Source organism: Linepithema humile, chromosome 2 (genome assembly GCF_040581485.1).
Source record: "Linepithema humile isolate Giens D197 chromosome 2, Lhum_UNIL_v1.0, whole genome shotgun sequence".
Taxonomy (NCBI): domain Eukaryota; kingdom Metazoa; phylum Arthropoda; class Insecta; order Hymenoptera; family Formicidae; genus Linepithema; species Linepithema humile.
Window position 1 is genome coordinate 12,816,092 of NC_090129.1, and position 27,985 is coordinate 12,844,076.

A 27,985-nucleotide genomic window follows, 5' to 3' on the forward strand; every position below is an offset into this window, starting at 1 on the left:
AGATATTTATTAAAAAACGCAAAAAAAACTTGGCGCTGCTACACCACAAAGTATTATAAAGCAATGAAATTAATATGTAGTTTACTGTAGCAGCGCCAAGTTTTTTTGCGTTTTTTAATAAATATCTTTTTATTTTATCTGTGTTATGAACACAGTCAAATTTTAGATATTATTATATATGATCATATGAAATTAATTTATATCATATCATTTTATATAATTACAATCTATTTTTGTTCGGGTAAACACGGTCCAGTTGCTCGTGCGCCGCTCACGCATATACTTGCTATCTATTATTGTATTATTGTAATCAATATTTTTTTCTGTAATGTGTGCGTGAAGTATGTTTTTGATATATACATCATTATTAAAAATAATAACGGTTTTAATATTTCAACTTATATAAAGGCACCTTTCGGGACTTAAGTATTTTACTTGTGAGTATATTAATTAAGAAATATATATATAAAGCTTATATTTATTAGAATCATTACTAGAAATACTACTTTGGAAATATATATTATGATTTATGATATATATACATCGGTGTGTATTAATTTCTGGATTTTATTAATAGGTCCTGAAAAATACCATTATACAAATGATTTATATATATAAACATTATATATGAAGAGGTACATTTCAGGACAGTTCTCTTATATATCCAAAGGCAGTTTTCGGGGCGTCCCAAAAACTGCCTTTGGATATATAAATTTTTTCGGGACAGTCCTGAAAACCAACAAAAGTCCTGAAAACTGCTATTGCGTCGCACAAAATGTCCCGAAAACTACCTCTGGACATACATATATATATATATATGATATACGATATATATATATATATATACAGGGTGTCCCAGACTTACCGAATAACCGGTTCAGGGTAGACTCCTGACGTTGTTCTGAGACGAAAGTTCCTCTGGCAAAATGTCGAGGGTGTCGTAATTTCGGCGTTATGAAGGGTAAAAGTTTCCCAATCGATGCGCTGAATTTTCCCGCGCTCAGGGACATCGCACATCAAAGGAGCCCCGTGCATCGCGCAACGATTGACTCGATCGAGCGCGTTCCTCGCGATTGTTCACGCATTTACTGTTCACTGTTTCACAGTACTCCACAGGAAAAGTGGAGTCAGATCCGCCGGAGACCTCGCCGGCCAGTGCACGGGCGCACTCCGCGTACGATTTATCTATCCGCGTATCTCGCATTTAACACGCGACGCGTTTTCGCGCACGTGTGTGGCGAGGCTATCGTCGCGTCACTTTTCGACACTTTCTTCGACATTGACATTCGTATGACCGACAAAAAAGGACAGACTGATCGCTCACCGAATTGCACGAAATCACGACACGCGACACGGAACTGTCAAGCACTAGCGTGAAGCGTCGTGCGCTCCCGCGATAGAAAATCGATATGAGCACTGCGAGGTATGACCTACCGCGCCTTACGTCAATACGGAGCAATCGATGTGCACTGGCCGGCGAGGTCTCCGGCGGATCTGACTCCATTTTTCTTGTGGAGTACTGTGAAACAGTGAACAGTGAATGCGTGAACAATCGCGAGAAACGCGCTCGATCGAAACAATCGTTGCGCGATGCACGGGGCTCCTTTGATGTGCGATGTCCCTGAGCGCGGAAAAATTCAGCGCATCGATTGGAGAACTTTTGCTCTTCATAACGCCGAAATTACGACACCCTCGACATTTTGCCAAAGGAACTTTCGTCTCAGAACAACGTCAGGAGTCTACCCTGAACCGGTTATTCGGTAAGCTGGGACACCCTGTATATATATATATATATATATATATATATATATATATATATATATATATATATCGTATATATGAGTCGTCAGATCCAAAATACAGGACATTTTCCCGAGGCCGCAGAATATTCAGAACTTCTTCTGACGTTCTCGATGCCATTTTTTCAAAAAACCACATAAAACAATTTTTTCAATTTTTTTTTGCGTATGCAGACCTTTTTTTTACGATTTTTTGATGATATTAAACGCATAAAAACGAAAAATAGAAAAAAATTTACCTGCTGATTTGGGCAACGTAATCCCGACTCATGGGTTGTTTGCGTCCGCGGTGAGATTGTTATGCTCGCTGTGACGACCTGAGGGTGACTGGCGCGCTGCTATTCCGTAGGCGGGTCCTCGGGGAGCATAACTTTTTTTAGGTACGGGATATGGCGCGTTCCGTACCCGTTTTCAAAAATTACAGCACTTTGAAATTTCGCTTGGGTCGAAAACGACCCATGAGTCGGGATTAAGGGTTAATAATAAAAATAAAAAACTGAAAAATTTTTATCCCCAAATTCAATAAGATTTTAAGATATAAATCGTCGTAATTTGGCCAAATTTTATTGAAATTGTTTGAAATTTGATATACGCATGCAGTATTGAAAATTTGCGGAAATATGCATTTTATAAGAAAACATGCGACACCGGCAATGATAGCTTTGTGAGCGCTGAGCACCATTAGGCAGCATACTCGCCGTTCGGATTTCCAGGACTCGATTTTATAATGATTTTTTAATGGTTATACATTTGAACAATCGCTCACTTCCCACGAAATATCGAAATGATGAACTATTATTTATACGGTTTCTTAATTAAATACTTTTATTATTATTATTTCGAAATATTTCACATACACTCTAGAGACGCGGTTTTTAGGACGATAGTAATTTAACAAATAACAATAGTTAAAGTTGTAAAAAATTATTATAAAATCGAGTCCTGGAAAACCGAACGACGAGTACGCTGCCTGATGGTGCTCAGCGCTCACGAAGCTATCATTGCTGGCGTCGCATGTTTTCTTATAAAATGCATATTTCCGCAAATTTTCAATGAATCGATCTGAAAATTTCCAGAAATCTTCCTTCAGTGGTGAGGAACAAATGTATCACTGGAAGTTGTTCCAAATTTCAAGTTCCCTCGATACTTTTTGTCGGCGAAACTAAAAAAACATGGTTACCGATTGGCCTCAATTTGCAATTAATTATTATTAAACAATAGACGATTTTCAGCTTCTTTATTATTTTGTAGGCATCGCTAGACTATACTGCATGCGTATACCAAATTTCAAACAATTTCAATAAAATTTGGCCAAATTACGACGATTTATATCTTAAAATCTTATTGAATTTGGGGATAAAAATTTTTCAGTTTTTTATTTTTATTATTAAAAATAAGCATCAAACAAAAAAACTGCAAAAAGAAAAAAAGTTCCGTCTCGTCGTTCTCTACAAGTCTATATTAAAAAAAAAATTAATTTTGCGACTTTCAAAATTTTCATGCTCTGAGACGTTTAGACACTACTTTTACACGATTTGAGCGCAGAGCGAGTTCTTTGATCCGCGCCCTCAATTATTATCTCATTTATTATTTGAAAATAAAATAATTATGTTTTGAAAGTACTTTCAAAATATTTACTATTTGTCAATCGTTTTTTATTATTTTATTTTAGGGAATATTAAATTAGAAAAATGGACTGTCAATTCATTTTGTCGTGCTGATCTGTGTGCAGATCATTTAATGCTAACTCATTTAAGGGAGAAGGCAAGAAAACATTAAAACGCGATGCTGTGCCAATTTGATTTAATGATTTGATAAATTTAGAAGAAAAATCTGAGGCAGCTATGGAAATAGGAGAGATGCAAAGAGCAAAAAAAGAACAAAACCAAATAAAAGAAATGGAAGAAGTAGGAAATACATATAATAACGCAATTGCAGGAACATCATTTAATATCGATCATAATGATAAAATAAATAAGCAATTATTAGATCGATTCAAACAAACTTATCTTCCAGCAAAATTAAATTTTAACAAATCATTAGAAGAGGAAGATATTACAGAATGGATGCATTTAGAACCTGTAAGATATGAAAACATTGATAAGTGTGATCTGTTAATGACAAAATTGTGAAAAAGAATATAATCCAGAAAAGATAATTAAAAGTTTAAAACGTGAAAATATTTGTTTGCGGCAGACTATAAAGCGTTTAAAATTGCGTTTACAACGTCGCCAAGTACCTAAGAAAAAAATAAATTAAAAAAATAACAAAAAGAAAATACAAAATTTAATTAATGAACAAAATCTGCATCCCGTTGCAAAAGCAATGATTAATTAACAAGTCTATATTCCACATGCGGCATATACAGAGGAAGAAAAAACTCTTTTGAAATACCTTTTTTATTATTTGGCATCTGCATTGCGTCGTTTACGAAAGGCATGTTGCAACTTTCCTGCAGAACGAACTATTAGAAGATGGCACGAAGAATTTAATATAATGCCAGGATTTTGTGATGTTATATTCCGCAAATTGCAGGAAAAAATTTCAAAGTTGCCTGTAGAACAAAGAGTTTGTGCTTCAAAATGGGATGAAATGTATATAAAATCATATGAAGAATACTCATTTAGTCTGGATCAAATAGAAGGACTCGTTGATCTTGGGCCTTTAGGAAGGAAAAGTAAAAGAACAAAATGCGTATTTGTATTTTGTGTGGATAGTATAAATGCGCTTTATCCATGGCTTCAACCGCTAGCATATTTTCTCCCAGGAAAATGTATGAAAGCGGAAGAAATAGTGATTTTAATGAAAGAATGCTTAGATAGATTGAGCAAAACGGGTGCTGATGTACGACTTATAACGTGCGATCAAGGTCCATCAAAGCGCTTATGCTCAACTTGGTGTGCACTCAGATAAGACATATTTTATACATAATGAAAAAAATATTACGCATTATTTGATTTTCCACATTTGGTAAAAAGATTGGCAAGTTTGTTAAGAAAACATAAATATTTGTATTGCGATGGAAAAATAATAGCATCATATCCCGATTATGAAATAACATGGCCGGGAAAGCTTCCCGGCTTAGCCACTCGCGCCCTGATATTTTTTCTCTCTTCCTTTCTTTCTAATAATTCCTATCAGTACATACTGATTCTCCATATGTGAGAACAATGTACTAAAATTTTCATACACTTTAAGTATCTCGAACCAGAAATCGGTGTACAAAGTTAACTGTCTCACGTAGACTAATAAATTAATTTCTTTAAGAAAAATTAAAATTCCGCACTAACATCCCGCGACGGCTCTCAATGCCCTTCTATTATATTATGTGATAGCTATCATTTGAGCCTTTCCTTTATATGTGTTAGATTGTTAATTAAAAAAGTATATCTTTGTTTATTTTACATTAGTCGTAAATTTTCGTAAATTGTACTCTAAAATTCAAGATTACAATTTGCACACTTTCTTGCGACGGTTCATAACTATAGTCTTCTCAAATTATAGATGAAAAGATTGTTTTTACTGTTTAGCTTGCATTCGTGTTTAATATGCGAGTATTTTTGCATCTATTATAGTTTACATGTAAACGCCCAATCCTGGCTTTTACTATTCAAAATAAGTTATTGGTCATTACTGTATGAAATATCTATAAGAGTTTATCATCTTTTTAAATATTGACAAAAATGCAACATTTTATTTACACACGCGCACGCACACACACACACACACACACACACACAAAATTATAGAAGTAATTTATTAAAATAATTTAAATGTACATTTTCAAATTACACAGGTTATTAAAAATAACTGATCTTTTGCTAAATAAACTGTAAATGCAAAAATAAATGCTACAATACATGTATTTACAATACGTGTGTATTTATATTTCAAATCTGATTGATATACATAATCATGTTTTACAAGTATGCATTACCGACACTTTGTAGATATAGCACATATCGGAACCAAAAAGTCGTGGACATAGCACGGAAGAGACCCAAAAGATCGTGGACATTACCTACGGGATTCGTGGACATTGGCTATGTAGTTCAATGTGCACGTTTTGTGCACATAGAAGCGCTAGCCCACAGAAACACGAAAAATGCGGGCATGTCCACTCTCAGTCTTCTCTCTGCCATGACAAACAGAACTTTGGAAATCGGAATCTCGGAAAAGTACTAGAGAGGTATCAACCAATCAGAATCATGTAAGATTCCGACTTTTTCGTTGGCTGGGTTCCCCATGGAGTGACTTTTACGGAAAACGGAACGGTATTCTAACCTCAAATTATCTTTTAATTTAGAAAATGTCTTGATTATTTTATATTATAATGAAAAATATATGTAAATTTTATTTTTTTATGTATTTTTTTATAATTATTTTTTTTTTTTTAAACAATAACAATAAATTTTTTAATTTTACAGAATTCCGGAAATATATTAGTGCATGGGGAAGCCAGCAATAAAAATTCCGTACCGACTTGTGACATCCAATGTAACACGACACACACATACACACGCACACACACACACGCACACACACACACACAAGCACATAAGTTTTAAACAATTTTTTTTTCAACTTTTTTTAAACATTTTAAAATGTTTATATATATATATATAATATATATATATTATTATTATTTTAGTGAAATACAAAAGATTATTGAGATCGTAGTTTTATTAAACATTTATTGTTAATGAATAATTATTTGGTAAGTAATAAAATTATTAATAATAATTGACTTATTAATAATTAATTTTTATTTTTTATATTAATTTTATTTTGTAGATCATTATAAAATCGAAAAAAATTAAAATACTCTTAACGAGAGAAATTATTAAATGGCAACGCAGTTCACAATCATCAATAATAATTAAAAAAAAAATGCGACAAAAATTATTGAAATTATATTTGTTGTATAGAAGATTGAAAAAAAAGAAAGTATTAAAGGAAATTTTGGGTTCATCCCATATTTACTATAAGACAAAGAATGTTGCAAGGTGCAAGCAACAATCTCATTAAAGAAATGAAAGAGTCTGATCCAGATAAATTTGTTGAATATCTGAGAATGGATACACCAGTATTTAATGAATTATTAAATATAGGTAAATCAAAAATCGAAAAACAACATGCAATAAAACAAATTTATTAATAAAAATTATTTAAAATTGACCAATTAGACTGCCAAAAATTCACACTTTTAAAAACATCGAAAGTATTCTCAGATATTATTTTAATTATTAATATTGATATCCAACCCTGGTAGAAATTGCCAGGTTAACGCCAAGACAGAAGTATGGGCCTCACTTGTTTGCCAAGACGTAATCTATCTAAAAAAATTTAGAAGGGCTATAGTATGGTCCAGAATGATATTTAGTCTGGCGCTATGTTTAATCTGTAGCGTTTGCCAGTCTTTGCTGCCAGAAAAAAAAAAGTTTGGGCCTTACTTGTTTACCAAATCATAACCTATCTAAAAAAATTAGAAGGGATAGATAGATAGATAGTGCCAATCCACAGCCCCAGTCGCCCCAGTATTGCGGTGAATTTGTGGCGCTGGCACAGCCATTTATGACGATTTCGTGTGTGGCCCCGACTAATTCGCCAGTATCACGCCCGAGTTGGTGACTGACAAGCTAGTCGGGGCCATAATAAGGCCCAGAGTGAATTTCTACCAGGGAAATAACACAGTAAATTCGCAAAATATTTTTCAAGTTTTCTTCTTTCCTGAATTGTAATTCTTTAGGAATTCATAGAAGAATACTCTAAGAATGATTCAGGAAGTTACATGCACCATAATTGGAATTCTTGAAAATTTCTTGGACTATTCATATAGTATTTTTATATACCAACAGATATGTATACTTTATGAATTCAAGAGGAATAGTTTTAGAATAGATAAAGGATTACTTTATCTATTCTACAAAATACTTAGTAAACAACTAACAGTAACATTGCACCAATATTATAATTTCACTCAACATCACTCAACAATGTAAGTGCACTATAACATGTTGTATATAACAATTGCATTGTTGAATGGCGAATTATAATATTGATGTAATGTCATTGTTAATCGATATGTTTAGTGGATATGAAACGGTACGTTTGTATGCGCGGAATAACTCGCCGGAATCAGGAGTTCGGTCGGTTGGGGGCACGTGAAAAGAATTGCCCTGTTTGATAATAATAAAATAAGATAACGTTTATTACCATAAAGTTGAGATTTAATATGTACAGCCGTGTGGATACGGAACGTTTTAGTATGTTGCTCGAACGCGTATTATAAATTATAGCGGTGGTGCGAACGGTCCGTAACGGCGGTCGTACAGTGACGCGAAAGCGTCAGCGCAAGCGCGGGTGCCGCAGTTGTCTCTAGATGACTGCGAGCGCGTGGATCGATACGTGCGAGCGGTGTCGATTATCGATCGACTGATTGATAGCTCGGGCGCGTGCGCGGTGACTTGATGATCGCTCGATTCGATTGTTCGCGATTGTCTGCCGGATATAAGGACCCGATTTGAATGGATGAAGACGGGAGCGAGGACGTGCGTATTGCCCGCGCCCTGCAATGACCGGTGATCGGATGTGGAGCCGAGTATTCCCGGCGGTATACGGGTATGCCCGTATATAAGAAGTGAAGCCGAGTGCGCTCGGTAATATACGAGTATGCTCGTATTTAGGAGACGAAACCGAGTATGCTTGTATTTAGGAGACGAAACCGAGTATGCTCGGTAATATACGAGTACGCTCGTATGCGAGGATCGAGGCCGAGTACTCTCGGTGATGTGCGAGTATGCTCGCACGGAGGAACGAAGGACGGTTCCTGGTGGCCGAGTATGCTCGGCAGGAATACGAGTATGCTTGTATCGAGATCTAGAGCCGAGTATGCTCGGCGGGAATACGAATGTTCCCGTAACGTGTGGAAGCGGTTCCTGGAGCCGAGTATGCTCGGTCGGTGCACGAGTATGCTCGTGCTCGTGGGGCTACTGGTTATAGACTTCGAGTATTCTCGAAGGATTACGAGTGCTCTCGCAACAGAATGTTCACTGGCGAGCAGTGAACAGGATCTGGTAAGAAGGCATACAGCCGGGCCTCTTTTATACCCGACTAGCGAAGGATCGGCAAGCATCGGCGGTTTAGCCGGCGGACCCCCACCTGGTAAGTTTCGGAACGGTCGGGTGTGGGGGACCGTCCGGCGATTGACCGTCGGTGTTTATAAGATTCTTTATCGGCGCTCGATGCGCCCTTTTTGGCTACGGACGATGTTCGGTCCGTAGCCGTGACGATGCATGCTGCATCGTTACAGATAGAATAATAACAATTATTAGAAATATATAATAAATAAATCCAATTCAACCGTACTTACCAATCAATAAATTGTTCGTAGATTTTTATAATTGATCGCTTTTTTGCCTTTTATTAAATACCGATATATTGTTTCGCTATAAATTTTCCACAATTTTTCCCAGGTTTTGGTTAAAAAATATCTATCTGTATTTTTTCCTGGATCTGCCCGGGTCCGATCAGAAAAAAACCAGTATTTTTATTCTGAACTTTCAGATTATGTTAACGTTTGTTAAATATTTTACGGCTCAAAATAGTAACACCTTAGAGCATATCAAAGAGTTACGGTTCGAACTAAAAGAAAAAACGGTTTGAAACATATGTGTGTGATCGCATATTCGTGGCTTCTCGTCTACTGTTGAGGACAAAATTAGAAACAAAAATAGCGAACATTGAAACTGAAAGTGACACGTGTGACGAAAGTGACTTGATAAAAAACAAGTATTCGCGATCTAACAGTAATGAAGCTACTGATAGTGCTGCAAATGAGAATGTCTATCATGTACGCGACAAAGAGGAAACTGATGGCCTGGAAATATTTATGGAAAATAACAATTCAGAGCTCGAAGATGATATGTCAGAATCAGAATCGATGAATACAATGAAGGTCACAATAATGAGGACGAAATGGCTGATGAAATGGAAAAATTACGTCAGTGGATTGTAACCAACCAAATTCCATACAATCAAGCAGATGAATATTTTACGACCTAGATTAATGCCACTTTTACCCAAATCTACAAAAACGTTTATAGGAACGTCATCCGCAAAATACAATATCGAACAATCCAGGAGAAAACCCGAGTAAAATAAGGGCACTAGGCGGGATTCCAGTATAATTTCTAGGAAAAACCGTGGAAACAAGCCTGGACCTGGGTACATTTTAGATAATGGATCCGTCCATGCCCGCCGTCTCCCATTACATATGGGTCCAAGTTAGATTTCCCGGACAGATCCAAGCTATACTACGGGGAAAAATATCCAAGACCAGGCTTTCTCCTAGACCAGATTTCTACCTGGGTATATGTATTACATATATCGTTTGTTTATGCAGAAAAAAATATTGCACTTAATGCTGGTAGTACACAGCGTGACACTACACGAGATGGGTCGGAAGATGCGCAGAGCGTTTTGTGTATCACGTATACGATTCTCGCTTGTGTGTGCGGAGGCCGCAGTAAACGAATTTAGCAGCTCTGGTCGGAATCAAAACAAATAAAATACTTTTAATTTTTCATGAATTCTTGAAGTATTCAAAATATTGAGTCGCAAAGTATTCATTATAATGAATTTTTGGGGAATACTTCGAAACGAACTGATTGTAGTTAATTCTTTTGGAATTCTTTAGATATTTATTTTTCTAATTCTGTATGTATTCTTTAAAATGAATTCTCTATAAACTTCTATTCATCTCTGTGCTATCTGGGATATAATTTATGTACTATTATTTAAATAATTTTATATATTTATTTTCTTTATACGCAGATAATAATTCCGACAAATATTGTGGTAATAATATAATAGCTTAAAAATATTTTGGAATATTGATATTAGAACACGATGCGTATCCTTTGTCAAAACTTTCACATATCATAAACAAATTTGGGCACTTTTAACGTATAATACAACATGTCTAAACATACAATTTGATTGGTTCACTTTAAACACTTTCAATTGAAAAACTATTGCAGCTTTGACATCTTGTTATTAAGATTCTCATCTCCAAATAATCTTACAATCAAAAATCTGCCATTAACAGGTGATAGAGTAGGTCTGGGACACCTTGTATATTAAAACAGTTCAGGTTTTTGCTTAGCAGCCTCTGACTAGACTGTGGTGACCATGTATCAATTATAAGTTAACAATTCAAACTATGGTAATATTACATGACAAACCTCATTGCTGTAACTAGAACCAGAAACACTATACAAAACCGGTGCTGGCAAAAGAGATTCATCGTGAACAGAAGCTGCGTACAAGGATACCGCTGTTGTCCTTGCCAACAGAAAACCGAAGGAGAAGCAAAAATAGATCTTCCGTACGATACCGCGTATTGGACTGTTGAAAAAAAAGGATATAATTTTACAAATTTTCTTACTGTAACTCTTTTCTTTTAAATTCAAAGCTATTTTACATTGAAACAAAATTTCTATTAGTACAAAAACAATACTAAGAAAACTTTTACTTAAACTATCTACATTTATAGAAATCGTAGTTTCAGTTAACTGAGCAACTCAGTACTCGAAATTAATTGCACATTTCGAATAATTTCGTATGTCAACATTTACTTTTCCTCCTTATCGCGCACGTTGCAGCTGCTAGGAAGCACCAGCCCTAGCTGTTGTAGCGCGCATAGTTAGAAAAGAAAATACGTGTTGACAAAAACCGTTTGAAATGTGCAATCAATTCCAAGCACTGCAGTGATCGAACAACATGAAAATTGTTTTTAGATAAACATGATGACAGTTATGTCACAGTATAATCAGTATGTTTACTTAACAGATTTCTATCTATATACCTAGATCACTAGGTCTGAGAAAATAAAAATAAAATTTAATGGAGAAGATAGCGGCCATTTTTAATGACTCAAAAATCGTATGACTAAACTATAAACTATAGAGCATTTTACATACTCTTATATACGAGGGTCGAAAGTAATGCCTCCAATTTTTTTTCTTAGAAAATTTAATTCCTATAACAATGGTTTTTCCATGATGTAATCTTTAATCATTAACAAACGTTCAGTTATTTTTCCATAAAGTCACTATTAAGAAAAGTATTTGTGAAGCTCTCAAGAGTCACAGTAAGGAATTTAATGGGTTTGAATACAGCGTCTGATACAAAGATGGCAAAATAGCATATAAAATGATGCTGACTTTGAGAAAATATAACTGAATGTTTGTTGATGACTGAAGATTACATCATGTAAAAACCATAGTTGTAAAAATAAAATTTTCTGAAAACAAAAATTGGAGGCATTACGCGCGATCTCGTAGCGTAACGCCCACGATTTAGCCACACGCAATGCGCTATCATTCAATTCTTTTTAATTAATATTTCAATTATTATCGCGACAATTGCATATCTTTTATAGTTCCTTATAAAAAAAATCAAGCGGTGTTAGATCCGGAGAGCGTGCTGACCAGTTAATTATTAAGTCCTTGCCAATACATTGGTAAATATTCACATAAGGTCAATTTCTTTAAAAGTCAATGACCTTGACATATGTTGTCAAGGACATATCCCCGAGTAACAATCAAAAGATTTTAGTCGTCGCTCATTGTTCATTAAAAAATTATTAACAAAAAATTTATTGTATACATTATCGTACACTTTACACGTGAAACGAGATTCAATCCAAACCTATAGTACAGTCACGTGAGGTGAGGGGGGCTTTTTAAGCAGCCCGTGAGGGGAGACTTGCGCGAAACGGACGAGTTTTCGTCCGACCCAGGTATTTCTATCGCTGGACGGAGTATATATGTAACTCGTTCGTTTTGCGCAGGTCTCCCCTCACGGGACGTTTGAAAAACGTCCTCACTTCACTACTGTTCGTGCAGCTTGTCAATACCAACGCTCTCACCACTTTGGCCGCAATGCTTCTCCTATGCGCAGAAAGAGGCATATTCTCTCGCTGGACAAAGTATAGTTTTTTTGTAGTTGGATCCCCAAGGGGGGTGGGTGGGGAGCGGAACACATCGCTTCCACGCATACACTTTCCACGCGAAGCGAGGTTCCACATGGGTTTGCAACTTTCTACGAAAATACTAAATAATAATTATAATGTGTCATATTAATAACAAAAATATGTGATATTGTATATTACAAATAATAAATAAGAAAAATGTTGATTTTTAACATTCGTTTGTGTAGTCATATTTTTTAAGAATAATTTTTTAACAAACAACGAGCGACGGATAAAACCTTTTAATTGTTACTCGGTGATGTGTCCTTGACAACATATGTCAAGGTCATTAACTTTTGAAGGGGTTGATTTTATGTGAATATTTACATTTTTCTGAAACATGTTGTTTAAGGTATCACGTACTATTGTGTAAGTACCAAGATACGCCAACAGCGTAGAATATGAGACAGCGCATTATTAATGTCTTAAAGAATAGTACTCCACAACCCCTATATACAAATTTTTATAAAACTAAAACAATTTTGAGAAGTTTCATCCGTCATGTTGGATCCGCCATCTGGAATTCTGGAAATCTGATAAGAGATTTATAATCAGCAACCCAAAAAACCTCAGTAAACCCTTTTTTATTGGAAATTCATCAAAAGAAATTGTTGTGCTCGGAATAATTAAAAAAAGCGTCAAAATTATGGCTTTGGACCGCCATATTGGACGTCGCCATTTTAAATTTCAAAATACTCATCCATACATTTTGAAGCTTAGGATCCATGGACGTAAAATTTTCACTTCCCAAAGATATCCTCATTCGATTTTGATGCGAAAATATCTATTGAAAAAAATGTTAGAGTGAAAAAATCCTTTTTTTTTTTAAATAAACAAACGTAACTTCTTTGGATCGCATTTTGGAAAAATTGTGAAGACATTATGTGATCAAACACCACTACAATGATTCATTATTTTTAGTCACGTGATGTCTTCTAACGCTGAAATTGAGCGTCAGCGCCCAGACAGCACACATGTCTAAAATCGGGACATAAGACATCTTAAAGACATCATTAAGACGTCTTTTAGATACCGTGTCTAAAAGGCGTCTTACTGACGTCTTTAAGCTGTCGGGCGTAAAAAGGTATCTTAACTTGATTTTTTATAACAAAAAAATTGCAAAATAAAAATTACCAGAAAAATATTTCAACAACAAAAAAATTATCGGATTTCCCGCTAACCGTTATTTAGGAATTCTTACCGTTAAATCAAAATTAAAATTATCAAATTTAACGGGAAAATCACCAGATTGGCAACACTGATTGTATCTCCCTTTTTGAATCGTACAACTTCTTCCTCAACCATTTTTCCATATTTTTAAAACTAACGAAGTTATTTGAGTTATTTGTAAGCAATAAATGGGACACCCTGTATATGGTAGATTCAACCAGAATCTCTATTTCGTCCAAAATCGAACGGACGTTTTATTGAATCAAACAGAACATTTTTCTCAGTGTATGGGTTACCAGCAAAGCCCGAACGATCGGCAATCCTAAGATTGCCTAGGCAAAGTTAAGATTGTCAAGAGCGTCTTAAGCAATATGTGAAATAAAACTTTATTTTTGAACTTTGTCTGAAAACAACTTAGGTAACTTTAAGATTGCCTAAAGCAATCTTAAAATTTATAAATTTGTAAATTATACATACATATACATATATACATGTCCCGGAACGGTCAAATATCTCGAAAATAAAGCATTTTCGAGAAAAATTTTTCATGTTGGGTTTTAAGTGGTGCATTACATAACAATACTAGTGTGACCTAGACAGCGTTGTTAAGGTCACGTAAAAATTACATTGAAATGTTTAAATGGAAACCCCTATTCTTGATTATATATTCTTGTAGCTGAAACCACGAGAGCTTTTCAAAATACTATAATAAAGATAGGCACTAAATCCTTTGTTTTTATATTATCACTATACTAAAGTTCCTTTCCATTAAGTATTTTCTGAGTTGTTGAAACTTGAGAGGTACATTACCGACAGTATTAGTATTACGATGCGCACCACGAGGAGATTGCCTGGTCGGATTTTGCGCATCTTTAACTGAATCTGATTGTTAAGTCAGAAATACAGTTTGCTTAATTACAGTTGAATTACAGTTTGCTGAACAGTAGACTTGAAATAGGCGGGCGATCAGGAAATGTATTTAATAAAGTAGTCACTGTTTCGTAAGTCCTGATATTGTTTCTGTATCCTCGCATCATAAGAACTGTTATTTTTTCTCTCTCATTTAAATACATTTTTAATTAATTGTATCAAAAAATGTATCAAAATAGTGTAGGAATCAGGGATCGGGAGACGAGTAGCTTCGAACAGCTTCTTAAATAACAACAATATTGTATTTCATAAAAGAAGAAACAAAGTACTACAATTTGCACTGTTGGCTTGTACTCGCTTTTTGTTGTGACGAAAGAACAATAGTGGGCCCACTAAGATGTTTCGCCGAGCGAAGCATGCTGGCATAACAATAACAGCGTTTAATATTCGACCGACAGCCAAACCTCGATTCCAATTGGCTCATTGTAAACAACGACGTGGATTGGTTCTCCGCAGTTTCAGACGATATTATATAAAACGAGCTGTCTGAAGAATTAGTTAGAAACAAAAGTCGAGTCTTGTAAAAATCAAATAGTATAAAGTAAGCCGAGTCTTATACCAGAGGCCGAGTCCTCATTTCTATAACAATAATCATTTAATAAAAATATTTCTCATTTTTATAAACGTAATCAATTAATTAAGTTATTGAAAGAAAATCGAAACAGTGTATGGAGTGACCTTCTACACACTTTGAAACACTTCTCTTAGCTTTATGAGCTCTTTGTAGCCGCAAAGATGCCGGAATGAGGACGCGGCTCACGCGAAAGTCGAATGGAAGAGATGCACACACAGGGAGAAGGTACGTAGGGGTATGCGTGCAAGCGATGCGCAAAATCCGAAAAGGCAACCTCTCCGTGGTGTGCATCGGGTAATACTAATGCTGACGATACTGTACCTCTCAAGTCTCATAAGTCGGAAAATACTTAATGAAAAAGAACTTTAGATTGTTTTAAAAAGCTCTCAAGATTAGTTACAAGAATATGCAATCAAAAATAGAGGTTTCCATTAAAAAATTTCAAAATAATTTTTACGTGACCTTAACAATACAAAGTCACACTAACATTGCTACCTAATGCGTCACTTAAAACCCAACAATTTTCATATGAAAAATTTTTCTCGAAAATGTTTTTTTCGAGATATTTGACCGTTCCGCGACTTTTTGGACACTCTGTATATATGGTTATAAATATATTATATATATAACTTTATATAACTATTTATAACTATATATATGGGGCATTCTTTCTCAACTTTACACCCATGCTGCCCATTTTCTATTTGATCTAAAAATTTTTGAAAAAATCTTAAAACTTACAGAAAAAAAAAAAAAAAAAAAAAAACAGAAAATTTACAGAAAAATGTAAGCTTTCCAATGGCGCGTAGCAAAATTATCAAATTCAATTGGATCATACTTAAAATTTCAGAAAACCAAAAAAAAATAATAAAAACGGTAATTATTCAAGTGTAGCGATTATTCATTCGACGTTTTTCTCTTCCAATTAACACTTTCGAGTACTCTGTTTATCTGTGCACTGTTACATGAATCTAAACTAAAATGGCGGATCTAATATGGCCGCCAAAAATTTAAAAAATTTAAGAAATTAACTGATTTTTATAAAACTTGGTATCAAGGGGTTTTTCGGGTTACTGTATACGAGTCTAAAGTTATCTTTCGAAAATACAAAATGGCAGATCCAATATGGCCACCAAAACATTTTGAAAATTTTTAGAAATTAACGAATTTTTATAATACGTGGTATCAGGGACTTTTTCGGGTTGCTAATAACGAATCTGAAGTCGCATTTCGAAAATTCAAAATGGCGGATCTAATATGGCAACTAAGAATTTGAAAAATTTTTAAAAGTAAGGAAGTTTTATAAAATTTGAACAGAGAGTTTTACGGCCAGCTAAATACAAATCTTAAATCGGATTTCGAAAACTGAAAATGTCAGATCTAATATGAAGACCAAAAATATTTAAAATTTAGGAAATTGACAGATTTTTATAAAACTTGATACTAGAGATACCTCTGATTCTGATGTCGCCTGAGCTCTTACCCCCTACTTTTTGAAATCTTGATATGAAAAAGTCGAACTATTACCAGCATTAGAATATCTCTTAATCACCATTTCTTTGTTGATTGGGACGAAACAGTGATTTCTCAGAATCTCTGGAACTGATGGAGCTACATCAAATCGTTTTTTCAAAAATTTTTTTGTCTTTTGGTGCTCTTTGTCATTATATGACAGTACACTAATGAGGCATTCTTTCTCAACCTTATGTCACGGTCAAGGTCATATTCCGATGTAAAATTTTCCGCTCTTTCTGAATCTACGATGAAAAATGGGGGTTCCTATTTAAAAAAATGGACTTGACCTTCATATGACCTTCAAGGTCACGGTCAAGGTCAAATCCAAGGTCACCATTGAAAAACCAGAGAAATTTCCTAAAACTTTTGTATTTAACATTTTTTCGTAAAATGCCTTCCTCAAAACTTATTCGGGGGTTTCCATACTTTTGCCTCACCCTGTATATAGCCCGGTGCGGCGAGACATGAGCCGGGCGCCGAGCTACAAAATAAGTGCTTTCCCCTCTTGCCTCTCCAACGCGCCATTAGCAGCCAATGTATGATAGACTAGACCGGGCTAGACCTCGAGCGGCTGGAGCGCTTTTCTCGACGCGCTCTCATTAGTCCAAATCAGTGCTCGGAATTAGTCTGAACATTTCAGCCGATTTCCGTGGTATACGCCTCCTTTCCTCTCCTTACCGCGCGCGCCGCAACCGCTAGGGCCAGCGCCGCCGAGCGTTGGAAGCGGCACTATCCGATTATAAGTGGGTTCTTCTCCCTATTTATTAAAATTTAAAAAAATTTATTAAAATTTATTAAAAATAAATTTTTTTTAAATAAATTTATTAAGTGGAAATCTATTAAAATATTTCCATTTAATAAATTTAAAAATAAAAAATTTATTTTTAATAAATTTTAATAAACTGGCCGACATGATTTTTGTTGTTTGAATATAATATACCATTTCCGATGTATTTTTTCACACTGAACACGAATCTTGCCACAAAATTGCTCTATTACGTCAGGTTTTTGAGAAAAGTAAGGTTAAAAGTGTCAAAATTAACATTTTTTGGCATATTTATGATTTTTTCACTGGAAAAGTAAATTTTATTTTTTATTTTTGTTCACGCCATCTTAAAGTACCAACTTTTACCTTTAATCTCGGTTTTTTTGTAATTCTGTATGATTATTTTTCCGCCGTGTTAACCTCTCCACTGTCAGACGAAGATAAACATTTCGTGCCAAAAACGTACTTGGAAAACAAAATTTCAGAACTGGATGATGATTTTTTAATATGAAGGGTTTTGAGGTCGCTCAATTCAAATCTGAAATAAGATTTTCGAAATTCAAAATAGCCGATCCAATATGGCGGACCAAAATTTGTAAAAATATTTGAATATCAATAAAAAGTGGTATATACTGCTTTTTTTTTTACTTCTGGATGGGTTACATTTTGCTTCCCCAAATGAGATTTTGGCATTTTAAATCTTCTGTGTATAATGCACTTTATACGAACAAAAGTTAGTTGTACCTTACTGATACAAACACAGCGAAGAGGTTAACACATTTCTTCACATTTCTGACAGCGGAGAAATTAATTCGGCGAAAAAAAAATCGTACGAAGTGTGGAAACAATCGAGTTTAAAGGTAAAAGTTGGCACTTTAAGACAGCGTGAACGAAAGTAAAAAATAAAATTTACTTTACTAGCGAAAAAATTATAAAAATGCCAAAAACGTCACTTTTGACATTTTTAACCTTACTTTTCTCAAAAACCTAAAGTGATAGAGCAATTTTGTGGCCGGTATCGTGTTCAGCATAAAAAAATACATCGAAAATGATATATTATATTCAAAAAGTCTAAAAATGTCGGTCTGTGTTTAGAAAAAGTCACTCCAAGAACGTTCTAAACTTTAACTAGCTAGCTAATAGAATTATGATCATTAATGATTAAACGATCATAGATGGAGATAGATAGGTGATTGATAGGGTCTGGGTGAGACTCGAATTGCAGACACTTTCACGTGATGAATTTTGGTTTCACTTGTTGAAATTCCCATCAACTGCAAAAATATGATAATTTTCGCAAAAAAAGTCTTAAAAATTATCAATTTTTGACACTCTCTGCAGACTAAACTAGTTAAATTAGCTGTAGTTCCTAAAGAGTTGTGCCCATTGAGTTTTACTTAACATCACATGAACTATAAAATCCTAAACTTTGAACCAAATTCAGTGGAAGACAATTTTCCATAAAGGATATGCGGTATCCTTTGGAAACAGTGATGCGATGTTTCCTACCGGGCTCCCGGCTTCCCAGCGCCACACAAGCGAGAAGCGCGTACATGTGCTGCACAAAGCGTTCTGCGCAAAGCGTTCTGCGCAGCACATGTACGCGCTTCTCGCTTGTGTGGGGCTCGAAAGCCGGTAGCCCGGTAGGAAATATCGCATCCTTGTTTGAAAAGCTATGTTCAACCGATATTTAGCCTATTTAAGTCGGTTTCAACTATGGTTTTTCAATCTCTCTTTTTTGTAGTTATATTACTGACTTACGGATTCTACAGTAACACATTCATAAATTATGTCTAATTGATCCAGTTTGGTTTATTGATTAAAATGATAAATGCGCGAAGCGAGCCTGCGTAACTTATCCTCCCTCCCGCCTATATCGAGTGAACATACTGATTATACTGTGGTTATGTTAATTGATAATAAGATAATTAGCATTTTGCGATGTCACTTATCGGAACACAAAGATAAGTTTTTATTTGTTGATTATTAACATTGCTAATATTATTGCCATCTTATATTGTAACATAAATCGACGATGATTAAGATTCGTATCAGATTACGCATTGGAGATTGAGATTAAAAATTGAAGATTAAAGATTGTCTAATTATATTAGTATTACTTTTAAATTACTTTGTCCTGATTGGTCAAATTCCAATCTTCAGTTCGCAATCTCAATTCCCAATGCGTAGTCTGATACGGGATTTACGCAACTCATATTAGATTACGTAAGCAAAATCATATTTATTATGTATGTATGGAAAATACTTGAAGGAAAACAGCAGTTGAATGCAGATGAAATACAAGTCGGTGGCAAAGGACAGAAGCACGATACTCGAGATGTGAGAATCCACTATGCGCGTTAGGGTCGCCAAGTAATTATAATCGTTTCTAGCCTCAGTCCACCACCAGTCCGGCATTGCCTTAACAACGAAATGATACTAAGAGTTGTTAGTAGTGATGAGTTAATAGCGTTAATAAAAACAATTATTTCAAGTATTTAATATTTTACCTTTTTTTTTATCGCATAAAGACGACTGTTTAATTGCCTGAATTGGTCCACCAAAGCTATGCTGATCAGAATAAGAAAGAGATCGACAAAGTTCCATGAGAATGTACTGAGAATATTTATAACTTCAACCAAAATTCCTCTCCAGAGACTGTAGGAAATTCTTGAGAAAATCTATATAAAATTAACGATTAATAATATATACTGTATAAAGAATGGTAATTAAATTTACATGCTAATTCATTATCACATAAGTCTTTACTTATTGTTAGCAAAGAATTTTCGACTTATTTTAATGAATAGACAAAGATGGAAAAGTAAAAATTTTGTAATTTATTTATATAAAAACATATTAAAATATTTAAAGCACAGTAAAAACTTAAAGGGACTAGGCAGTCAAGTCGCTTAAAAATAAAGATTTTTTGTGCGTCAATTGCAAAGAAATGAAAGCAAACCCAAATTTACATTTTACTCAATGTTTATTGCTATCATACAGATTAAAAAAAAATTAGATGTATATATTAAATATATATACAGGGTGTCATGTAACTGGTGGTACAAGCGGGAAGGTGGTGATTCTACATGAAAAACTGAATCGAAAATATAGAATAAAATTTGTTCATACGAGGTTTCGTTTCCGAGAAAAATAACTTTGAAAGTTTTTCAAATATGCGTGTACTTGATCAAGTCTTAACTCAACGGATTTTACTGTAGACTATCTTGATGTATATAAATACCATCGATGTTATGTTTTTTTTTTTTTAACTGCGGTCGAAGCATTGCCGTTACATGCACTGTCAGTGATGCGATATTTCCTACCGGGCTCTCGGCTCTCGAGCCCCAACACAAGTAAGAAGCGCTTACGACACGCGTCGTGTGCGCTCGGCCGTTCGGCTATAGAGAAAGAGCGGACGTCTCTGTCTTGCTACCATCGAGCCGACGTAAATACATAGCAGACGACAAATTAATACATTAAACGACATTAAATAACGAAATATTAACGTAATTAAGTACATTTACTTGCGATCGAAGCGACATTCCGTTCCGTTTTTGCTACATGGGACTGGTAGAGAAATTTTTTACGGAACGGAACGGACACATGTGTGAAGAAACATAAACTATATTTTGTAACAGTTTTATATTAGACAGTTTTAACCTCAATGCGACTAAAAATATCCTAAATTCATAGAGATAGATGAAAAAACAGTTTTATTAGTCATATTTGGCACTCATTTTGGCTTGTTACTAACACTAACATTGTTCCGGACAGTTCCGGATGTTCTATACAGACAGAAATACGCGTTCCGATTAGAAGAAATAGCAGGATCAAAAATTCACTGGTGAAGAATTCTGGTGAGAAATCCGATCCGTGCTCAATGGGACTGCATCCGAAGAAACAAGCGCTTCTAATCGAATAAGGCAAGTGCCTAGCATATTCGAAGTCCTAGCGTATTCGAGACTTGATTTTCGCAACTTTTTTTTTCTTTTTCCATATTTGTTTCTATTAGTTTTTTGGCTAAAAAATATTATTTCGTATATTAATAATATATTTGCATATGTTAAACTAATAACTAATTATTTTAGAAAGAATACTAATTTACTATTGTAAATAGAAAAATGAAGTCATTTTACAACATACATATTGCAACAAAGTGCAATTTAACATATGCAATTATTATTAATAAATATAAAATAATATTTTTTAGCCAAAAGCATTATCTAATAATTTACTTGATGGTACAGTGCTAGGAACAAATATCGAAAAAGAAAAAAAAAATGTTACAAAAGCATGTTTTCAAACGGAATAAGAATTTTGAGAATTTTTGTCCGCCATGTTGGATCCGCCATCTTGAATTCGAAAAATCTGATAAGAGATTTGTAATCAGCGACTCAAAAAACCTCAGTAGAGGTTTCATTCGGAATTCATCAAAAGAAATTGTTGTGCTTGGAATAATCGGAAAAAGCGTAACATTAATGGCTTTGGACCGCCATATTGGACGTCGCCACCTTTAATTTCAAAATACTCAACTATACATTTTGAAGCTTAGGGTCCATGGACGCAAGATTTTCACTTCCCAGAGATATTTTCATCCGATTTCGATGCAAAAATATTCATTAAAAAAAATGTTGGAGTGAAAAAATCAGGTGTTTTTTAAAATAAACAAATATAACTTTTTCGGATCGCATTTTGGAAAAATTCTGAAGACAAATTCTGAAAGTTTAATAAATTTTACGTCAGAAATGATTGTTTTAGAATTTTTTCCGGACCGGTTTAGTAGAAAAAACAGCCACTGAAAAAAGCCACGAAAAAACGTCCATTTGGGCCTTAATGAGTTAACGTAACTTACGAGCTTCAGAACACTAGGAAAGAAAATTCCAGCGCTCTCGGGATTTCGCGTGGTTACTGGGCATACCTTTAACTAAAAAAAACGTGGACACTCAAGGGTTCCAATCATTTTTCACGAAGTAGCGCCCAGGTGAATAAAAAAAAAGAAAAACGCGTTTTTTAACACGTTTTTACAGTCGATATGTCGAAATAAAAAAAATGTCGGATCAAAATTCTAAAAAGAGCGTCTTATAGGGGAGACTTTGAACTTTCCAAAAAGTCCATGGTAGATGTCGTACGACAATTTGTTCCGGAATTAGATGTTTAAAATTGAAAGTACGAATTTTGCTTTAACCGCCAATAACTCGGTCAAAAAAAAATCGCACAGCATTCACTAAAAAAGCAAATTGTTGAGAATTGTATGAGCTTTAACGTCGTGGAATCGGTTTTTAACAAAAAAAAATTTTCTGGTTTATGCACGTTGCCCAATTTGGGGAAATTTTTTCATTTTTGGATTGGTCCGTTCAATGGAGGAAAACTCAGTTAAAAATGATGATACGGGAGTTTTCTGCAAAAATTCAGAAACTAGAAGATTCAAACTTCAAAACGCTTTTTTTAAAGATTTTTCTCGCCCATTTTTCACGGAGATACAGCCGCTCAAAAAACACCCAAAAATCGGCCCAAAATTTTCTATCCCTTAATTTTGACGCGTAGTGTATAATGTGAATACAAGCTTTCGATTGCGACCAGTTAGAATAAGATTGGTGCGGTCAATCCTAAGATATGATAATAGTATTCTAGAATTGTGACCTTTTAGATAGTCAGGATAAGGTTCAGACTCACGTACGTACGCTCGCACGCACACATGCAAAGCGATTTTGTCACTTCTTTGAAGCTAGCAGGACCAAATCAACAAAATCAATTGCGACCTAGCGCGTTATTTTATACTATTTTGTACCACAAAAAATAATTTTGTACCCCATGCCATTTCAGAAAAAATCGTGGCGTTGCTAGCTTAATATGAAGCTAGCAGGACCAAAGCAAAAAATAATCAAAATGAAAAAAAAGAGCAGATTCTTTTAGTACCGAATTTGTACTATTTTGTACCACCAAAAAAAATCAAAATATTTTATTGAACCCTAAAAACAACTCTTATTTCAACTGCCAAGCAGCGCCATGTTTTTTTAATTAAAAATTTATTTTATATTTAAATTTGTCTTTTTTTTAAATTAAAATTCTTTTTATATTTAAATATGTTCCACTATTTTAATCACGTTGTAATAAAAAATTAAAACAACTATTTTGTACAAGAGTCTTTTGGTTCGAAGATGACAGTGTTTTTGTATTAAAATAACACTATTTTGTATGAGTTAAATTTATTTTAAAAATCAGATTTCTATTAATAAAAATAAAATAAATTTTAATTTTATGGAGAGAATCTATAATGTATAATATTTTTACAAATGTAAGATTGATTTTATAACAAATATTATTTCAAATTACGAATCCTCGCAAATTAAATTGCTTCTATATACTTGTATAATAACTATTGACTTCATATTTAGTTTTAATATAAATATTTTTATAAATAATATTTTTCAGGGTAATATTGTTTAGGGTTATTTTTTAAAATAATTATTATATAATTATTATTTTTTAGAGGTAAATATTTTTTAAATTTTTTATTGCGTACAAGTTCGGATATTTTTTATGTACTTGGCGTATTTGTCTTTTACCTTTGTACTACTTTTTTTTACCTTTGTAAGGTTTTTTTTTGTGTTACTAATACACACCTCGAATCTGTGCGCCGCTCGACCTTTTCGGCTGCCAAATCGGTAATTTTGCGAATTTCGACATCTACCAAGTAGCATTTTATTCAAGAAGGATAGCACTTTTGAAAAATGCAAAAAAAATCGATTTTGACTGCCTAGTCTCCTTAAATTAGATAATTATGTTTATATTTATTTAATACCTTATCTTACCTGAGGAAATTGTGATTGAAAGTAAATACCGATAACGTCTGTATCGTTGCGATATGCTGCACATTCCACTGCACTGATATATGTGGAAACAACAACGGTACTGTGTTCCACTGTATAAGAATATTTAAGATAAATGTAAATGTAGTTATTAATATAAATTCGAGTAAATATAATTCTTATTTCATTTATTGGTAAATGTTTTGAATAAAGCAGTCAGGCTCGATCGTAACCTTGACATATATTATCAAAGCCATTGTCCTGAATAACAAAAAAAGAATTTTAGTCGTCGCTTGTTGTTTATTGAATAATTAGCCAAAGAAAATTGCAAAGTAGAATGTAATTTTTGCATATCATGTACATTTAATAAAATGTACTTTTCGCTGAAGTATTTATTTAATTAAAACGTGACAAATTAAAGCATGGACGAATGAGAATGAACCTTTTACTTAATAAATGTAAATGCATTATAAAAATGTTTTAAACGAAGTTTTACAATTTATTCATCAATAAATAGTATGTAATTCGTTAATAGGTACAAGTAAGCTATTATTTTGACTTCAAATTAATGTTCCTCTTAGTTTTCCTGCCAAGAAATTTTGAAGAGATAGATCGTTATGCTGTTATTATGTATCAAATGTGTTCCTCTTAATTGTTACTGAAGTATTATCGGGTACACAATTTCTGTTGTGAATTTCTAACGTTAACATGTTGCTGTACGAATTTTTACATATAACATATAATGAACAAATTCTCATTAATTATTTGTGTGAGATGCAATGAGCGAATATCAATTTTGTAAAATAATGGCTTTTTTGCATCCTTTAGCTTTTGTATCACTTAATAAATAAATTTTAAGATCGTTGTTCAAAATATTTTCAGAATGCATTTACATTTATTAAGTAATGGATTCCGTCCCTTCTCCTACATCCCACTTAGAAAAACTCTAATCCAACCTATTTATGTTTGAAAATATTATTCGGAGCCCATCTTTTTTCTCATGTATTCAATTTATCATGTTTAAATAAATATTTTTGCGAAGAAAACATTCTGTTAAATATGGTGTCCAAAATTTACGTCCTACTTTGCAAACTTCTTAGGTTAATAATTTATTAATAAATAACGAGCGACAGCTAAAATCTTTAGAACATTATTCAAAACTGTGACTTTGATGATTGAGCCTGACTGCGTTATTTTAAACATTTACCCATTTATTAAGATATAATTTACCTAATGCGAGCAACATGACAACGGCAGTTACAATTTTAAAACGAGTTGCAAGGGTAGTCTTTGAAACTTTTTGGTGTCTGGAAATAAATTCGCGCTCAAGTTTCTCCCAAATTGATGCCAAGCAAGGCCACTGTCTTGCCAACTGCAAGAACATGACGGCAGTCACCAGAGTTGTAGCAAAGAAGACAAAGGATGCTAATATTTAGGACAAGCATAATTCAAAAATGGTTCAATGTGGATGTAATGTTATTGTTATTAAAAGTAACTTACTCATGTTGGTGGAATTTATTCCCATGGAATACAACTGCCACACGTTACAAACTGACACAGTAACTATTCCCAGGAAAACAATCGCTGAATATAGAATTTTTGGACTGCGCCATGTAAATCTGCGAGACATTTGAGATTCGTAAAGTGCGCAAAGTTCCAGTTAAAGACATAGAAAACATTAAAGTTAAAATCGAGAAAATTGTATTATATTACTTTTAAAATAACGACTCACATAAAAAGACAAATAAACTCCGATTTACAAATTAATTCGTTCCTAACTATTAATCGTAAAACGGCAGTTCGTAAAGTAAAGTATTATAACAAAACAAAGGTAGGAATTAGCCATTGTTAACACCATTCTCATGAGAACCCACTCTCAGAAACTGATTGTAAGACACTTGAACGACATACATCATAGGTATAGTATGTATAGTTTTAAAGCTTAAATATTTTTATTCTTAAAATTAAACAATTGTAAATCCAGGGTTTTGTAAAACGGAAGATCGTAAATTGAAGTTTACTTGAAATAAACTCAAGGTATCCCCTTCCAGTATTTTAGACAAAAAGAAAGAAAAAACAATAACCAATAACTGTTTTTAAAAACTAGTATATATCTATGTGTGTTACAATAAATAGGATAAATAAATGACAAAAGAAATAATAAATAGTCAATATTATATCCCATATGCTATCAACTAATAGTAGTATGTTCTTTTTTGCCAAAACTTTTTGTAGTGATATTAATCAATATATTTTTTTTTATTTTGCTTCCATCTTATTTCAAACACTGTTTCCATTTACCGAAGATATGAAGCGTCTGCTCTATTGACACCGCATACCGGAAACATGGAGAAGCATTGAGCCAGCATGATGATCGGTCTAATAGACGCATGTAAACTATCAGTAGCAGGGTTGAAGGTCTCTGACGGGGGTATAGCAGACGACACTAAAAATCATCACAACGACGTAATATAATAATCCACAAAAATCAATTATAAATCACGATGATCAATTTAAATCAAATACAAGACCAAACTTACTTTCGGGTACAACCAAGTCGGTTTTCATGGGATCAAACCTGCTGTTCCGTAGGTTACGCAGGTTATGTTTGTTGGGCGATCTAAAAAGGATTATTCTTATACAGGGTGATTCAAAATAAGTGTATGTCCTTAAAGACACATATTCCTCAGCGCATTCTGAGACAATTTTTCCTTTGGCAAAAATTTTTCCGGAGCTTAGTTTTTAAGATACAAAGGAAAATAGGCAGCGTATCATGAGCCGAGTACAAGAGACAAGCAGGGCCGGCGCATTCACCGAAACGCGGGTGTTTACGTGAGGCGCCTGCTACAATCAGCTGACAGCTGACGATACACAAATTACACACACACACACACACACACACACACACACACACACACACACACACACACACACATACACACACACACACACACATACACACACCCCCCCTTTCTCTCTCTCTCTCTTACGCATACGTACACACACACGCACCGCACACGCACACGCACCGCAGACGCACCACACACACATCACACACACGCACACACCACGCATGCAACAGACAAACAGCACACGCACGTATGCATGTACATTTATTCATGCACTTAAAAATGCGTGAGGGGGAGAGAGAGAGAGAGAGAGAGGGAGAGAGAGAGAGAGAGAGAGAGAGAGAGAGAGAGAGAGAGAGAGAGAGAGAGAGAGAGAGAGAGAGAGAGAGAGAGAGAGAGAGAGAGAGAGAGAGAGAGAGAGAGAGAGAGAGAGAGAGAGAGAGAGAGAGAGAGAGAGAGAGAGATGTATCAAAGAAATTTCAACGTGTTTACTTGCGTATCATTCTGTATAAACAATTGGTTGCTTCCGCGATGA

The 27,985-nt window shown here is 34.2% G+C and overlaps 1 protein-coding gene across 1 annotated transcript; it reads right to left on the reverse strand.

Moving 5' to 3' along the window:
• Positions 1 to 9,912: 9,912 nt before the first annotated feature.
• Positions 9,913 to 27,931, reverse strand: LOC105680138 (gustatory receptor for sugar taste 64f-like). The gene is made up of 8 exons (XM_067350536.1): positions 27,142 to 27,931; positions 26,903 to 27,047; positions 26,102 to 26,220; positions 25,832 to 26,026; positions 24,605 to 24,714; positions 20,300 to 20,470; positions 20,056 to 20,228; positions 9,913 to 11,207 (listed from the first exon to the last, which is right to left on the reverse strand). Exons 1-8 carry the CDS (start codon positions 27,167 to 27,169, stop codon positions 11,021 to 11,023), a joined length of 1,128 nt encoding a protein of 375 aa, XP_067206637.1. The 5' UTR covers positions 27,170 to 27,931; the 3' UTR covers positions 9,913 to 11,020.
• Between the last annotated feature and the right edge of the window lie 54 nt (positions 27,932 to 27,985).

Excerpts from the sequence above, each read along its gene's own strand:
- LOC105680138 (XM_067350536.1), bottom strand. The coding sequence starts at position 27,169 with ATGAAAACCGACTTGGTTGTACCCGAAA. Across the intron at positions 27,048-27,141 it reads CGACTTGGTTGTACCCGAAA|TGTCGTCTGCTATACCCCCG; the intron begins GTAAGTTTGGTC and ends GATGATTTTTAG. Across the intron at positions 20,229-20,299 it reads TTTATGCGATAAAAAAAAAG|TATCATTTCGTTGTTAAGGC; the intron begins GTAAAATATTAA and ends AACAACTCTTAG.